The sequence below is a fragment of the Canis lupus genome, chromosome 2, assembly GCF_003254725.2.
Source record: "Canis lupus dingo isolate Sandy chromosome 2, ASM325472v2, whole genome shotgun sequence".
Taxonomy (NCBI): Eukaryota; Metazoa; Chordata; class Mammalia; order Carnivora; family Canidae; genus Canis; species Canis lupus.
Window position 1 is genome coordinate 83,301,281 of NC_064244.1, and position 17,486 is coordinate 83,318,766.

Here is a 17,486-nt window from a genome sequence, read left to right on the forward strand (position 1 = left end):
GACAAATGGGCAGCTGACCTGGGACTGTGAAACAGGCTACAGAATAATCCATAAAAGAGGCTCCGATACTCCAGACTCCCCAAAACAAAATTTTTGGCAAGGAAAAGATGGTCAAAGAGAAAAAGGTTAACTACATGAGGTCCCGGGAGCGGGGGCCTTTGGGTATGGCCCGAGCTGTGTCTGGACCTCAGTCCACCTGCCTGGGGTTGGAAGGTGACTTCTGAGCACCCCAACCTACCGGCGCTGACATAGCAGATTCAAGACGATTTCTGGCATTCTGGAGAAGGCAGGCTTTGGTGGGACAGAAGAGCGTGGGGAGGAAAAAAGGGGGCGGGCTCCTGCTGGGCCTTCTGAGGAGGCCTACCTGAGCAGGAGGTGAGGATGTAGACGAGGGCCGCGATGCAGCTGCTGCTGATGAAGGCCAGGAGCATGTCATTGTTGAAGGTTCTGCGTACCTCGTAATCAAAGAGGTCCGTCCCCCCGTACAGAACCTGGACTTTGCTGGGGGGTAGAGAGGAAAGACGTAAGTGTGTTGCGGACAGCTGTTGACACCTGGAGGACCACAATCCACCTCCACAGTGGCTCTTTACCTTGGTTCTACATTGAGTCACCTGGGGGCTTCCAAAAATCCTGATGTCCAGGCTGTACTCTAGACAAATTAAACCAGAATTTCTGTGGTGGGGCTGAGTCATCAGTGTTTAAAAATCTCCCAGGTGAGTCAAATGTATGGCCAAGGCTGAGACCCTGCTTGACACAGATAATAATCAATTATAGTCAAATCCTACATCATCTCTCAATTCTCAGTATTCTCTACAAAATCCTGAATTCAAGCCAGCTTCCAAACATGCAGTTTTACACGGATATTCAGTATGCAGGTCACATCAACTATTCTTAATAATAACAAAAACATTACTGGCTGGTCACATTGAGTTTTAAAATACAAACAGGAGTGACACCTGCTTCTGGCCAAGATAAAGTGATGGGGTGAAATCTAGATTTAGCCTCCTCATGAAACTAACAAAAAAAAGAGAAAATACATAAAATAAGACATGAGACAACATAGGATGATAATCCCCAAGAGATGAGAAGCAAAATGGGTCCTATGGTTATCCTGACTTACCCCCTTGAGAGTTGCTGGACCCCAGTGCAGCCTAATATATGGGTTATTGGGCTCCCCAACTTCCTCAAAGTTTTTTTTAATTTTTTATTTATTTATGATAGTCACAGAGAGAGAGAGAGAGAGAGGCAGAGACACAGGCAGAGGGAGAAGCAGGCTCCATGCACCGGGAGCCCGATGTGGGATTCGATCCCGGGTCTCCAGGATCGCGCCCTGGGCCAAAGGCAGGCGCCAAACCGCTGCGCCACCCAGGGATCCCCCAACTTCCTCAAAGTTGATGAAAACTATAAACCTGCTGATTCAAGAAGTCTGAGCAACTAACTCCAAGCACAAAAATAACCCATGAATGAAAGGATAATAATGTACATAATCAAATTGCTCAAAACCAGTGACCAAAAGAAAGGTTTTTTTTTTTTTTTTAAGAAAGGTTTTTTTTTAAAAAAATATTTTATTTATTTGAGAGACAGAACACAAACAAGGTGAGGGGCAGAGGGAGAAGCAGGCTCCCCCCTGAGCAGGGAGCCCAATGACTCCAGGATCATGACCTGAGCCAAAGGCAGACACTTAGCTGACTGAGCCACCCAGGTGCCCCCAAAAGAAAGTCTTAAAAGCAGCCTGAGGAAAAAGATGCATCACACACAGAAGAACAAAATAAGGATGACTTCTCATCAACAACAGTGTAAGTGAGCAGACAATGGAGCAATAATCACCTACTGGGACAACAGTTGACCCAGAATTCTATACCCAGCAAAACTATATTTTAAAAGCAAAGGCAAAATGAAGACTTTTTCAACTTCATGAAAACAGACGGAACTCATCTCCTGTACCTCTCCACTACAAGAGATGTTAAAGGATTCTCCCTCTGTCTCTCTCTCATGAATAAATAAATAAAATCATAAAAAAAAAATAAGGGATGCCTGGGTGGCTCAGTAGTTGAGCATCTATCTGCCTTTGGCTCAGGGCGTGATCCCATATCCAGGAATCAAATCTCACATTGGGCTCCCCGCATGGAGTCTGCTTCTCCCTCTGTGTCTCTGCCTCTCCCTGTGTCTCTCATGAATAAATTTTAAAAATCTTAAAAAAAGAGAGAGATGTTAAAGGAAGTCCTTCGGGTACAAAGAGAAGGATAACAGATGGAAACATAAATCTATACAAAGGAAGAAAAAGGACTAGAAATAGCAAGGCATGAACAAATATATAAAACTTTCTTATTAAGTCTTATAAAATAAAAAGACTTATTTAAGTCTTTTTTATCAGATAATGGACCATTTAAGCAAAAATTAATAATAACATAGTCTGGTATTTACAATATGTATGAAAATAAAACACATGATAACAATAACATAAAAGCCAGGAGGAAAAAAAGGTAGTATACCACTGTAAGGGTATCACAATATATATGAAGTGGTATAAAATAATCTGAAGGTTTGCTGTGATAATCTAAGGTTGCATACTGTGAGGCCTAAAGCAAGCACTAAAATAAATAAAAAATCATGGCTAAAAGGCTAAGAAAGGAAATAAAATATAATAATGAAAAATATTGAATTAGTCCAAAAGAAGGCAAAAGAGAGGAAAAGAGGAACAAAGCATGTATGACAAGTAGAATAAAATAAGACTTATGAAGTCTAACCGTATTAATAATTGCATTACCTAAAATGGTTTAAACACCCCAATTAAAAAACAGAGACAACCAGGCTAGCTTAAAAAAAAAACAAAAACACCCAAGACCTAGCTGCCTACAATAAGCATATTTTATTATTTTTGAAAATATTTATTTAAGGAATCCCTACACCCAATGTGGGGCTCAAACTCACGACCTTAAGATCAAGAGTCACATGCTCCTCTGAAACCCACCTTAAATATAGACATAAATAGGTTAAAACCAAAAGGATAGAAAAAGATGTTCCCTGCTAACTCAAATCAAAAGAAAGTGGGAATGGTTATGCTAATAACAAATGAAGTAAATTTCAGAGAATATTCCTAGGGATAAAGAAGACAATTTCAAAATGATAAAGGGTTCAAGTCATCCAGACAACACAATCAACCAATTTGACCTAATTGATATTTATTGAACACCCCACCCAACAATAGCAGAATATGTATTCTTCTAAAGGGTACAAGGGAACATTTAGCAAGACAGACCAAAATCTGGACCATAAAAGAAGACTCAATACATTTAAAATGACTGAAGCCATACAAAGTATGTTTTGTGACCACAAAAGAATTAACTTAAAAATCAGCCACAAAACGGTATCTGGAAAATTACCAAGTATTTGGAAACTAAATAACATACTTTTCAATAACACATGGGTCAAAAAAAGATATCAGAAGAGAAAATAGAAAGTATTTTGAGGGGTGGCTGGGTGGCTCAGTTGGTTAGGTGTCTGCCTTTGGCTCAGGTCATGATCCCAGAGTTCTGGGATCAAGTCCACATCTGGCTCCTTGCTCAGTGGGGAGACTGCTTCTTCCTCTACCTGCCACTCCACCTGTTTGTGCTGTCTCAGTGTCAAATAAATAAATAAAATCTTTTTTAAAAAAGAAAATATTTTGAATTGAATGAACATGAGCACGTGATATATGAAAATTTGTGGGATGTGCTAAAACAGAACTGAGATTTTTATAGCAATAAAAGCCTATATTGGAAAAGAAGAAAGAATGCAAATTAATGACCTCAGCTTCTACTTCAAAAAAGTAGAATGAGAGAAAATTACATGTAAAATAAGCAGACAAAAGGAAATAATGAAGAACAGAGAAAAAGTTACTGAAAAACAAAACCAAACCAATAGAAAAAAATCAAAGAAAACCTAAAGCTAGTTCTTTGAGTAAAACTGACAAAACCTCTAGCCAGACCGATCATGAAAAAGGAGAGAAAATAAACATGAATGAGGTGACATCACTACAGTTTCTACAGATATTTAGAAGATAATTAGAGGGCTCCTGAGTGGCTCAGTTGTTTAAACATCTGCTTTCAGCTCAGGTCATGATCCCAGAGTTCTGGGATCAAGTCCACATCTGGCTCCTTGCCAGGAGAGGGGAGACTGCTTCTCCCTCTCTCTCTGCCTGCCACTCCCCCTGCTTGTGCTCTCTGTCAAATAAATAAATAAAATCTTTTTAAAAAGATAGTAAAGGAATATTATGAACTACCTTATGCTAAGAAATCTGACAATTTAAATGAAATGGACAAATTTCGTGAAAGACTCAAAAATACCAAAACTCATGTGAGAGCAAATAGATAACTTCAATAACCCTATGTATAGTTTTTAATTGGATTTTTAAAAATTTGAAATAGCTCTGTGCGTGTGTATATTTTTTAAGTGTGCAAATAAATTGGTGGAACAGAACAGAGAATCCAGAAATAAACTCACATATATATAGACAATAGATTTTTGTCCTAGGTGCAAAGGCAATCTTTGTTGAAGGGATAATCTTTTCAAGAGATGATGCTGGAACAATTAGATAGCTTTAAAAAAATATGTGGTATCTCCATACCCTGGATTACTCTCAACATCTAAAAATAATAAACTATTGATACATCAAACAATGTGGATACAACTCAAAGTAATTAGGCTGAAAGAGGTCAACCAAATGGGTGCATACCATATGATGCCAAGGATATAAAATTCTAGAAAACAAAAACCAGTATATGGTGATAGAAAACAGAAAGTGGTGCCTGGGGTGGGGGTGGAGAGACAAAAAGAGGCAAGATGGGTACACAGGAAACTTTTGGGGGTGATGGATATGTTCACTATCTTGATTATGGTTAAGGTTTCATGCTGTATACGTGCGTCAAAATTAACGACACTGTAAACTTTACATATGTGCAGTTGGTTTATGTCAATTATGTCTCAATAAAGCTGTTTTAAAAACCAAATGGAACATTTAAAAGTCAAGTAGAAAAGATCTTTGGATTATCTACTTTGTTTAACTAAATACGTTAATTGATCATTCATTATATAACACTGAAAGTTCAAGCAACTGTTAATTAATTAATTAATTAATTAATACTGTATTTATAGAATGTCTTAAAAATTCTAGCTCCTATCTTAGTTGCTGGCTATAAAAACACACAAGCCCACATTTTTACTCTCTGATGTAAAGGAATAGCTCATGGAAGATAAGTATTTCTGCCAAGAACTATAAAAAGTCAGATAAAATCCAGAAATTATCTATTTGATGACAGTAGAGAGTTCCTAAAGTAATGAGAAGTAGAGGAACTCCAGAAAGAGAACCCAGGAAAGGTAAGTTGCCCTTCCATAGCTGTTTTTCTCCTGGAGGCATCTGCTGATTCTGCACACAGACAGAAGGCTGCAACTCAAGACTAGGAGTCAGAGGAATTAGCAGTTTGGGGCAGAAACTTGTAGACCAGCAGAGTGTGTAGTCAGTTTCCCCTTGAGCACTTGTACTGAGTACTGGAAATACATGAAGCATTAGGCTAAAATCCTAAGCAGAAAGCCTCTGAAAAAGTGGCATGGAGTTTTTGTTTTTTTAGTTTTGAGAAACAAATATTAGAGTTTGTAACCTGTCAGGAGAAAGAGTTCTACAGAATACACTGGGATCCCAGTTGAAAATTCTAGAGAACCAAGGGCAAACACAAGGTAGATTGAGACTTTGCAGGATTGCAAGACAGCTCTGACTCAGTGAAATGGTCGGCTATCTAAGGTGAAGTCACGACTCTGTCTGCCTAGTGGAGGGAAGGATAAACTTTCTGTGCAGGAAATAACATAATCTGGACCTCTTTGTTTTTTATATACAATGTTCATCACTCAATAAAAGTTACCAGGCATACTCATAGGCAGGACCCCATGACCAAAAACCAAGGGAAAGAACAGACTACAGAAACAAATCCTCAGGTTATCCCTATATTGAAAGTCAGCTGATAAGAACTTTAAAATAATGATAATATGTTTAAAGACAGAAAGGATAATATGGATAAAATAAATAAAATGATGAATTTAGATCAGTAACAAAGAATCAAATGGAAATTTTCCACAGAAAAGCATAACATCAACATTAAAGTCTCAATAGATATTAATTGGTAGCTTAGATATAATAGAAGACTGAACTAGAACAGTGAACTGGAATATCTAAAACAGAAAGCAATGAAGTATGGAAAGTAACATATACCAGAACATAGAAAAGAAATTTTAATAGCCAAACTGTAGAAAGAGACTCAGTGTCCATCGAAAGATGAATGGATAAAGAAGCTGTGGTCTATGTATACGATGGAATATTCCTCAGCCATTAGAAATGACAAATACCCACCATTTGCTTAGACGTGGATGGAACTGGAGGGTATGATGCTGAGTGAAATAAGCCAATCAGAGAAGGACAAACATTATATGGTCTCATTCATTTGGGAAATATAAAAAATAGTGAAAGGGAATAAAGGGGAAAGGAGAGAAAATGAGTGGGAAATATCAGAGAGGGAGACAGAACATGAGAGACTCCTCACTCTGGGAAATGAACAAGGGGTAGTGGAAGGGGAGGTGGGTGGGGGGATGGGGTGGCTGGGTGACGGGCACTGAGGGGGACACTTGACGGGATGAGCACTGGGTGTTATGCTATATGTTGGCAAACTGAACTCCAATAAAAATAAATTTTAAAAAATATTGGAAAGAACACTGAAGACACATGGGACTCTGAAAAGATCTAACATTTGTGTAATTAGAATCCTAAAAAAGAATCCTAAAAGGTAGAAGCAATATTTGAATAGGGAATAGCCAGGAAACTCCTAAAACCGATGAAAGTTATCAATCTACAGATTCACAAAGTTCGATGCACCCAAAGCACAACAAACACAAAGAAAACACCACCAACATAAATCATCGTTTCACCAGTCTTGGTGAAATCAAAGTCAAAAAGAAATCTTAAATGCAGCCAGAGGGAAAAAAAAGACAAATTTTCAAAGGGGCAATGAAAATATTTACAGATGACTTTTCCACAAAAATGATGGAAGTCAGAACACAATGGATTAACAGCTTTAAAGCATTAAAAGAACTGCCCATTAATAATTTTATAACAGCAGAAATATGCTTCAGAAATGAAAATAAAATAAAGATGTTTTGTAAGCAAAGCAACACAATTTATCACCAGCAAACCTATGCTAAAAAAAAAATGCTAAAGAGAGTTCTTCAGATACAAGCAAAATGATTCCAGAGGGAAACATGAAGTTGTAGAAACTAATGAAGAGCAACCGGAAAAGTAAATATGTGAGTAAATATAAATGAGTACTGACTCAGTAAAATAATAATGTAATGTCTTACGGGGTTTAAATGTATATAGAATTAAAATGCATGCAACAAAATGCAAATGGCTGAAGGGATATAAACACAGTGAACATGTTCTAAGATTCTAGTATTGTCAGGGAAGTAGTAAAAGTGATCATTTGTATTATTCTGTAATAAGTCAAGGTGATGTTGCCGTCTCTTGGGTAACCAATAACAGAGTAATAAAAAGATCTGATTATTCCACGAGAAGATACTAAAGTAAGCTCTATAGGGACTCGGCTTGTCACCACACCTATGAAGCTCTAGGGGGATGGGAAGGGGAAGAGAGGTTTTTCTACCCAGGAAGAGGGTTTTTTAAAAAGATTTTATTTATTTGCTCATGAGAGACACAGAAAGAGGCAGAGACACAGACAGAGGGAGAAGCTCCCTGCGAGGAGCCAGAGGTGGGACTCAATCCCGGTACCCCGGGATCACACCTTGAGCCAAAGGCGGACACTCAACCACTGAGCCACCCAGGTGTCCCCAGGCAAAGATTTTTGACTCATCAGCTGAACATATCATGCAGAGGGAATTGTCGGTACCTGAAACCCTAAAGATCCTCCTGTAGCCAGCCCCTCCCAGCTTCCCAATCCAGCCAAGTACCTCTCTCAGGAACACCTCCATTTATTCATCCACCCATCCATCCATCCACTCACTCATTCCCAAGACAAATCCCTACTAAGGGCTTCCTGGCACTGTACTAGGGGCTAGGCCTACAGAAGTGAGCCAGGAACAATCCAGGCCCCCACAAACTCACACTCTACTGAAACATAATGCAACTAGACCGTCCTCAAACGTTCACGTGCAAACAAGTCACCAGGGAATCCTGCAGGTCAAGGAAAGGCCGTGAAATTCTGCATCGATAACACGCCCCCAGGAGACGCTGATGCTGCTGATCTGAGGACTGCCCTTTGAGTGACAAGGAATTAAACGACTCAAAAACAGACAACCAAGGGCTACAGTGAACTGCAGCTCAGAGGTGAAAGAGCTCGCTGAAACTCCCACACCTAAGTGGAGTCGCTGGGATGTGACCCCAGACACATCTAACTCCACGTATGCTCTCTCCTGCCTCCTGAGGGAGAAGGAAGGGCACAGTGGGAGGGGGTACAGCAGCCCTTTGATCCAGCTTCAGGGAAAAACTGCCCAGGCTGCATCTTAGTGGATGAACACGGGTTTCTTTGGCAAAGAGACATGGCTGGGAGGAGGCTCCTAGCACCGTGACTGGCATAAAAACCCAAAGGGTAAAGGGCTTCAGATTAGAAAGCTTGGATTTTTTCTTTTCTTTTCTTTCTTTCTTTCTTTCTTTCTTTCTTTCTTTCTTTCTTTCTTTCTCTTTCTTTCTTTCGAGAGCTAGAGAGAGAGAGCACATGCATGGCGGCATGTAAGTGGGGAGAGGGAGAGAATCTTCAGCAGGCTCCACATCCAGCCCGGAGCCCAACGTGGGGCTCCATCTCACAGCCCTGAGATCATAACCTGAGCTGAAATCAAGAGCTGGATGCTTAACTCACTGAGCCACCGCTTTTAATGCCGGATTTTAATTGCCGGGATTTTAATGCCGTTCCACCATTTACGAGCTTTTATCATTTCAGACAACTGACTGAATTGTGCTGTGCCTCAATTTCCTCAGCTGTAAAACGGAGGTAACCATAGTAGCATCTACCTCACTGGGTCGGTGTGAAGATTACATGAGACGCTGTGTACGAGGGGCTTGTACCTGCATCACTGTTGGCTCTGATTTCACGGTAATTGTCAGTGTAATGGATGAGTGATGGAAGGGGCAAGGGCATTCCAAGCAGAATGATTCCTCCTGGGTCTGGCCTCCTCAGGGCAGGGGACTGAGAGTCACTCCAGTTACTGTCCATCAGGACGGACAAACGATCTCACCCTTTCTGGGTGAGGAAGGGGCTAGTTGTATTGTTAGACACACACCCCAAGGTTTGGAGGACAACCGAGGTGCCCATGGCCTGGGAGCACCTTCACATCTCTTGGCTCAGCTCCTCCTGATGCCTCCAGAAGGGTAACAGGACTCACCATCCCCATTTTACAAGTAGCCCAGAGAAGTAGACTGACTTGCCAACTATCTCCCTGGGTAGTAGAGGCAGAGAGGCCAATACTCTTTCCAGAAAACCCTGTAGCACCGTCTCAGGAGAAAAATCATCAACACCCCCACACCTGCAGGGGCAAGAGCTATAGGATTTCCTGCCTCCGCCAAAATGGTCATGTTCACTATCCACTAGCACTGATCAAGAAATGGAGCCTTTCAGCTGTCACGGTGACGGTGAGGACGCGTCTGGCTCTGCCCCTGATTCAGGCAGAAAGATTTCCTAGGGAGAAGTTTGAGGGTAGGTGATCTGGGGTTTAGGAGAAAGCAGCACCTGGAAGATAATCTCTTACCCTAACACAGCCCCTTCCTGGTATGCACAGGGGCAAACACACACGGGGTGCAGCTGGACCTCCTACCTAGTAGACTGCTTGGCCAGCATGGCCACATAGGTGACCACAAAGCTCTGAAACTTGGCCCGCTGCTCCTCCCAGCGATCGTCCACCGAGTAGTAGTTGGGCAGGGGTGCTCCAAACAGGATCTCGCTGCGCAGGAGGGAGCTCTTGAGGTTTTCTGCGGAGAGGCCCTCGTCCACATACCAGTAGAACTCCGGGTGAGTCATGGCCAGCTCCAGGGAGCCTGCAGGGGTGGGGGCCCCAGGAGCTCAGAGGGGCAGCTTCCCCCAGCCCTCCATCAACGTCACCCTGCCCGACTCCTTTCTCACGATGGAGGAAACTCCTCCTCAGGCTGCCTCCAACTGTCCCTAATGGGACAGGGTGAGGGTTTAAAGAACTCACTGCCCGGGAGGCAGCAGCCCCCAGACCTGCTCGGGCAGCTCCTGATAAATTCACGTTTTATTTGCATGCGAGCTTCACCTAACTCCAAGGCTCAGTCGTTGCAGTCCTAAAGCTCCACCTTCCCGTTCCGGTCCCCCTCTGCCTAGAACCCTGTCCACGGGTCCCTTAGGAGTCACACCCAAGCCCCCGCACCCCGCCCTGCACCCATTCTCTAGCCTCCTTCAAGTCTCATCTTCCAAACTGCCTCGACCCAACCCCACGCTGGTCCCCCTCCACCCCAGTCGGCCGCATCTTCTCTGAGCGATGCCCCATCCGTCACCGCACCCGGGCTTCCCGCTAACCAGCCTCACGCCCGAGCCCCCACTCCATGCTTTCTCTAACCCCCACCGCCCCCAACCCGGGTGTGCGCCCAGACCTCCCTCCTGTCCCCCCGGAGCCCCTCTCGCCCCAGCCCTTGGACCTACCACCTCCGGGTCAGGTCACCTCCTGGCTTGGCCCGCACAGCCCAGTCCCACCGCATCCTCCAGCGGTGAGATCCAGGCCAGGTTTCACCTCTTACCAGCCTCCAGGAGGCCCCGCTCCCTGCAGGCCCCGCCCCCCGCGGATGTCCGCCAGGTCCTGGCCCTCCTCCCGGCCTCCAGGGGGCCCGCAGGCCCCGCCCGCCCAGGCCCCGCCCACCCAGGCCCCGCCCCCCGCAGGCCCCGCCCCCGCTCACCGCGGATGTCCGCCAGGTCCTGGCCCTCCTCCCGGCCTCCAGGGGGCCCGCAGGCCCCGCCCCCGCCAGGCCCCGCCCCCGCTCACCGCGGATGTCCGCCAGGTCCTGGCCCTCCTCCCGGCCTCCAGGGGGCCCGCAGGCCCCGCCCCCGCCAGGCCCCGCCCCCGCCAGGCCCCGCCCCCGCTCACCGCGGATGTCCGCCAGGTCCTGGCCCTCCTCCCGGCCTCCAGGGGGCCCGCAGGCCCCGCCCCCGCCAGGCCCCGCCCCCGCCAGGCCCCGCCCCCGCTCACCGCGGATGTCCGCCAGGTCCTGGCCCTCCTCCCGGCCTCCAGGGGGCCCCCAGGCCCCGCCCACCCAGGCCCCGCCCCCCGCAGGCCCCGCCCCCGCTCACCGCGGATGTCCGCCAGGTCCTGGCCCTCCTCCCAGCCTCCGGGAGGCCCGCAGGCCCCGCCCCCCGCAGGCCCCGCCCCCGCTCACCGCGGATGTCCGCCAGGTCCTGGCCCATGCCGTCGTAGTAGATCTTGCCGCCTCTCTCGGTGGGGAAGAAGTAGGTCATGAGCGAGCTGGGCGGGGAGCAGTAGGAGTAGGAGCCCAGCGGCAGGTCCTTGAGCACCTCGTGGGGCTTCCAGCAGAACTCGCGGAAGCCCGGGTGGTCCATGATCTTGCGCTCAACCTCGTGGATGGTGACCAGCCGCTCGCTCGTGAAGATGTTGCGCTCCGCGTCGCCGCGCGCCAGGAAGATGAGCTCGATGCGCCAGTGCGCATGCGTCTGCGTGTTGGCGCTCACGTACGAGCGCGAGTAGTCCCAGCGCGAGGCCCCTCGGCGGGCCCGGCTCTGATTGGCCGCGGCCGCGGCGGGGGGCGGGGCGCTGCGTCGGCACCGCCCCCCCTCGGGCCGCCGATTCAGCGGGCCTTCGCCCTGGTTGGCTGCCTGGTCCCGCGGGGGCGGGGCCTCGCGCCGAACACGCCCCCCGCGCCCGGCAGGTGGCTCGTGGCCGGGGTCGCCCCCGGGGGCAGCGCGCGGGGACCCGGTCGCCGGCCGAGAGCGGTTGCCCAGGTGCAGCAGCTGCAGCTGCTCCGAGATGAGGCGCTGCAGCGTCTCGGAGGTGAAGTCGGCCAGGTCGCGCCGGTTGCGCCCCCAGGACCCGAACTGGGACTTGAGCGCCAGCGCCAGGGCGTCGAAGCGCTGGGAGGCCTCGTGGTTGCGGATCTCGAAGGCGTTGTAGGAGATGTCGATGTCCAGCGGCGGGTAGTAGAGGAACATGAAGGCCGACAGCGCCATGGGGATGCTGCAGCCCAGGAAGAGCACCAGCCCCGCGCAGCACGGGTTGGTGAAGGCCCAGCCCAGGGTGCTCCAGAAGCCCGAGGCCGGCGGCCCAGAAGGCCAGGCCCAGCGCCGCCAGCAACACTGCCCCGCGGGCTCGGCGCGCGGCCCTGCCCGCGGGGCCCTCCCGGAGGCCTCGCCCGCCGCCTCCTCCTCCTCCTGCTCCTCTTCTAGCCACACGTCTTGCAGCAAGGGGTCATCCTCCGGGTCCATAGCCTACAGGACAGGGAGAGGGTCAGCAGGCTGCAGGGAGGGAGAGGATGGTGCCCGCCCCGGTACCCACCGCCCACAAACACTACCACGGAATTGCATCCAGCACACATTCACCTCCACTGCACTTAATCTCTCGGGCACGAGACAAAGAAAAAAAAAATGTTTATTTGCCCATCACCTCCCGCAGCTAGGTCTTGGCTTTCAAGGTCACAGAAAAGGGAGCAATCACAGCCCAGGTGCAAACAGAAGACACACGTCCTCCCCACAGAAGGGGACGTCACGTATGACGGAAATCGTGGGCCACGCAGGATGTCCCAACTCTGGCTTCACGCTCGGATTTTAGAACTCCGGGCCAACATGAGGCGTCTCTCACTCCACCGTAACCTCTCTTATTGAACCAACGCCGAAGTACCTTGCGGAAGTTACCAGGGTAGAGGGGAAAGAACAGGATCTTTGGAGTCAGATGGACCCGAGTTTGGGTCTCGGTAGTGTGGACGCCGGCATGTTCTCCGAACCTCAGAGTCTTTGTGTATACAATAGAGGTGGCCCTTCCCGCCTCCCACGACGGCGGGGGTCAGAGGGGGAAGCGCTCTGCAGTCTGTGTAGCATGTTATTATCTGTCACTTACACAGATTTCTTTGCTCCCCTCTGGGAGCTGTAACGTGCTCAGCCAGGGCCCATGGGGCTGTGCCCGAGCTGGCTGCCTGTCACAGCTCTCCTCAAGAACTCTCGATGGCTCCCCACCCCCTCTTTGGGACGCCGCAGCTGCAGCCACTGTTTGTCAGGCTCGGGCCACTTAACATTCAGCTCCAGCAACATCAGACCTTTGGGCATGAGCAGGGGCCGGGCATCTGTCTCCCCAAGACTTGGGCACAAGCAGCAGGAGGGCCTGGCAGGAGAGGGCAGGCTGGGCAGCCTGAGGACTCCAGCAGGGTGGCCCGAAGGCAGGAGGCCTTCCAGCATCCCCGGGCATGGCCTGTCCCCCTTGTCCCTCCTGTCCTCTGTTTGGACGGAGAGAGACCCATTATCCAGTTAGACGCCAGGCATTGAGAAGAGGAAGCTAATTATGCCAGAGCTGGCTAATTAATGCTGCCTTTCCTATTAACATTCTCTAGAGTGCTCCATTTCAATTAGACGGTCTGTCCAGGAAGAGAGGGGGCTGCCGACAGCCCAAAGAAAGTGAGGAAGAGAGGGTGAGGGGAAGGAGGGAAGCAGAGACAGAGAGACAGGAAAGGGGAGATGAGAGACAGAGACCGTTGGAAAGAGGAGCCAGCGGGGAGGGTGGAATTGGGTGGCGGTGGGCAGACAGCGATGCAAATAGGAAAGCAAAGGGACAGAGGCACAGAGTGGGGCAGGCGGGTGGGTGGGTGGGGGAACAAGGAGGGCAAAGCAGAAGACGTGAAAGGGAGAGAGGCCCCGAGGGGGCGGGGACTGCTCCCCGAATATGCAAGATGCCTGTGATGGGACAGCCAAAGTGCACTTGCCTGCCCCAAGCACGCCTGCCACGGGGATGCTGCGGGGCCCAGTCTGCACCCGCAGAAACTCCTGAGCTCGGCCTCACCCCGCATCCAGAGGGCGGCATGAGGGGGTCCTGTGCAGGTGGGGCCGGTGGGAACCGCGGCCCCACTCCCAGCCTGGGGAGGAGGATGCCGACGCCACTTTCGCCTTTTTTCTGGGGTCCATGTGCCCTGTCTCCAGCTTTTCGGGGTGTACAGTTTACAATGTGTTGATGTATGAGTGGGGGGGGTCTGAGGCCAGGATTCTGGGTCACAGCCGCACTCTCTGAGTGGTGTGGGATCCTCTCAGCCACTCTTCCCCAGGCGTCCGGGTCTGTGGTCTGTGGCCGTGGAGGCAGAGCTGGCTGCAGACCCCAGCTGTGTGGCTTACAGCAGGCTTACGAGCCTCAGCTGTCCCACCTGCAGAATGGGGCTCACGGTACCCCTCACAGAGGGGGCTGGATGACATCCACAGGGGGTGACCCCAGCCCCCAGCCACCTCCTGTGAGACCCACGTGGCCCATTGAACTTGCTGCCGTGATCACAGCAGCATCCCTCATCTCGTGTGCTCTTCTCACGGGATGACTGGGCTTCCCCATCCAGCGGTGACGTCTGCCCTCCGTCCCCTTGTGTCTGGGGGCCGGGGTGGGGTGTTGTGACCGCAGCAGCAAGGGTGCTCCGAGATGAGGCCAAGGGACAGGAGGCAGCTTCCCCCTGGCTGCCTTGGGACACTTTGTCCTTGGAACCCTGCTGCTGTGCTGGGAGGAAGCCGAGTCACCACGGCAGGAGCTCCTGCCGACAGCGGCAACCACCGGACGTGTGAGCAAAGACCCCTCCGGTCGAGGAGTCACCCGAGCCCTCAGGCCTTCCCAGCTGAGACCCAGGTGCCAGGAGAGCCAAGCCACCCCGTCCTGGACCCCTGGCCCACAGCTCCACGAGCATAATGCACTGGTTGCCATTCCTCACGAAGTTTGGGGGTGACTGCTTACACAGGAACGGTCCCTGAAACACTTGCGATGGAGCCCTGTCCCCTACCTGTGACCCCAGGCCCCGCAGACGACATTTGCTGGATTTAAGCGACCAGAAAATTGGGCACAGCCATTCTGCCTCCCGGTGAGAGCCCCCCAGCTGGGTGGGCCTGGGCTCCGCGAGAGCAGGGACTTCGCTGTTAGGTTCGCTGCTGGGTTCCTGTGGCCTAAAGTACCTGGTGGGGCAGGGTGACGGGCGCTTAGCACATGTCGCATGGAGGAAGGCAAAGGAATCTCGGGAGAATCTGAGCTAGACGTTGGAGAGAACTTCCTCCTGGACGGAGGAGAGTCGCCAAACAATACGACCACATGGCTGGGAGTCGGGCTATTTGTGCCCGGGGTGGGGACGGGGAGGATCTTAAAGGGCACGAAATGGACATGCAGGAAGTGGATGGGGTGCATTCCGTGTCTATCATGCTCCCTCCCGGCCCCACCCCACCTTCTCAGTCCCCCCTGAAAAGAGAAGCTGCCACGTGAGAAGTGACACCAGACCAGTGGGCAAAGGGCTTGGCCTGGCTCAGCCCCCCAACGTCCTGTGTGGCCCTGGGCATGTCCCTCCCGTCCCGGGCCCTGTCTCCATCCTCCAGGATTGGGGTGGTGAAGACCCGGGTCCTCCTGGTGGGGCCATCCCCCACCCAGAGAGCAGACAGGAGCCCCGGTCTGCAGGCCAACGAGGGTGGGTGAGGTCTGAGGCCCTCCGGCGCCCAGGGAGGCCGGCCCCCGGGTGGGGGCTGACAGCGACGCCTCAGTGGGCAACCACCCACCTCCCGGGCCCTCCCCAGCTGGGGCAGCAAACTGCACATGGATTCTCCTTTCTCAAGCCGCGGGAATTGATTATCTTCGCGAGGAGCTCCAGCTGCTCCGTGGAAAGGACACGTCCACGGCGCCCGTCATGAGCCGATTTCCATTGGGGTCCCCGGCCTCCCAGTAGGGTGGGCCCGGGGGTGCTTCTAACAACTACGCCGTCCGCCTGCCCCGCTCTGCCTCTGTCACACGCACACGCACACACACTCACACTCACAGACGTGGCCAGAGATCAACTCTGGGCCTCCGGGAGCCCAGGAGCCAAGCTGGACACCCGTCCACGAAACAAAAACAAGCTCTCCCTTCTCCTGGGAAAAGCCAGCAGGCAGCCGCCTGCCGCGGAACAGCAGCCCCTCGGGGCCTGGGAAGGAGGAGCCTGGCTCAGCTTTAAGGACGGCGCGCGGGCAACCCAAAGCCACATTTGAAGCATGATCTCAATCCTATAACAACAACAACAAAAAATCCACATGTATATGTATTAAAAAACAAACAAACAACCATTTACACTGGTTTATCTCCATCTGGGAGGATTACGGGTGATTTCTATTTTCTTTTTTATACTTCTTGATTTCCAATTTTTCTGCAATCACCTAGGTGCAGCCTTAGTTTTAGAATGAGAATTGTTGTTTAAAAATAGAATGTGTACGTATGTGTGTGGACGGGATTTTGCCAACAGCCTTCAACTCTTTGAGGAGGAGATCCTATCGCGGGCCTGGGAGGAGGGTTGCGTCCACTAAGGAGAGAACACGAGGAGGGGGAGGCCGAGCCGCAGCAGGACAGACCCTGGCGAGACAGCAGAAGGACCGGCAAACGCCCAGTGAGTGACTGGCTCTGGAAACCCCCGGGTCCCCCGAGACGAACAGAGGGGGGACCCCAGGGCACAGCCAGCCCCACTATTTCATCCTCCAGCTGGGGAAACCGAGGCCCGGCCAAGGGAGGGGACGTTCTGCAGCTCTTATTTCAGGGGCAGAGCCAGGACTGTGGCTCCATCCGCTCCATCGCCCAATTCGGGGGGCGGGTGGCAGTCCCCAGGACAAACCACACAGGTGCCCCCAAAAAAGCCAAACAGGAAAGCAATTTTTAAGGTCTAGGGAAAGAAGCGTTCTTCAAGTCCAGGCCAGGCGGACGGAGTGGGGCTTTGATGGGAGGCGACGGCGCCGCCAAGATCCTCCAAGCGCCCCCCCCACTGCCCTCCAGCCCATGGCTCCGCCTGCAGCCCCGGTGACCGTGTCCCTCCTCCCCATCGTAGGCGACAGAAGCCTTCCTTCATCCCCTTATCCCAGCCAGACTATTAAAATGTAATAAAAAAGATCACATTAGACATGCAGATTCGACTTGAAATACGTATATGTATATATAACTTAATGGCAATTAGGAGCTAATCAGCTTTTTCTTCCCGGCTCGGGGCGTCTTGCCTCCCCGGGGCAGCCAGTCCTTGGGGGCGTCTCGGGGGCTCGGGTTCTCCTACCCTTCAGCTGGGAGATTTGGGTGCAAGCTGGAAAAGAGATCCAGTCCCGCTTCCCCCGGCGCCGAGGAGGGGACCTGTGTCGTCTGCTCCCTGCCCCTGGGTCTGGTCCTTTGGCGAAGGCAGCTCATCCGCAGTGGGGAAGGGAGGGGAGGGCCCTCCTGAGTCCCAATGTCCCATCATCTGAGAGACCGCCACCCCCCAGGTGCCCCAGCCAGGT

General features: G+C 50.8%; 1 protein-coding gene across 3 annotated transcripts in view; it reads right to left on the reverse strand.

Moving 5' to 3' along the window:
* DISP3 (dispatched RND transporter family member 3) overlaps nt 1-17,486 on the reverse strand; it is a 50,563-nt gene that overhangs the window by 22,720 nt on the left and 10,357 nt on the right. For all 3 annotated transcript variants that reach the window (XM_049107291.1, XM_049107289.1, XM_035713450.2), the window contains exons 2-4: nt 11,414-12,476; nt 9,844-10,063; nt 365-501 (exon numbers count right to left, since the gene is read on the reverse strand). In XM_049107291.1, coding sequence (XP_048963248.1) covers nt 365-501; nt 9,844-10,063; nt 11,414-12,473 — 1,417 coding nt within the window. In that variant the 5' untranslated portion in view covers nt 12,474-12,476. The remainder of the gene's footprint in view (nt 1-364; nt 502-9,843; nt 10,064-11,413; nt 12,477-17,486) is intronic.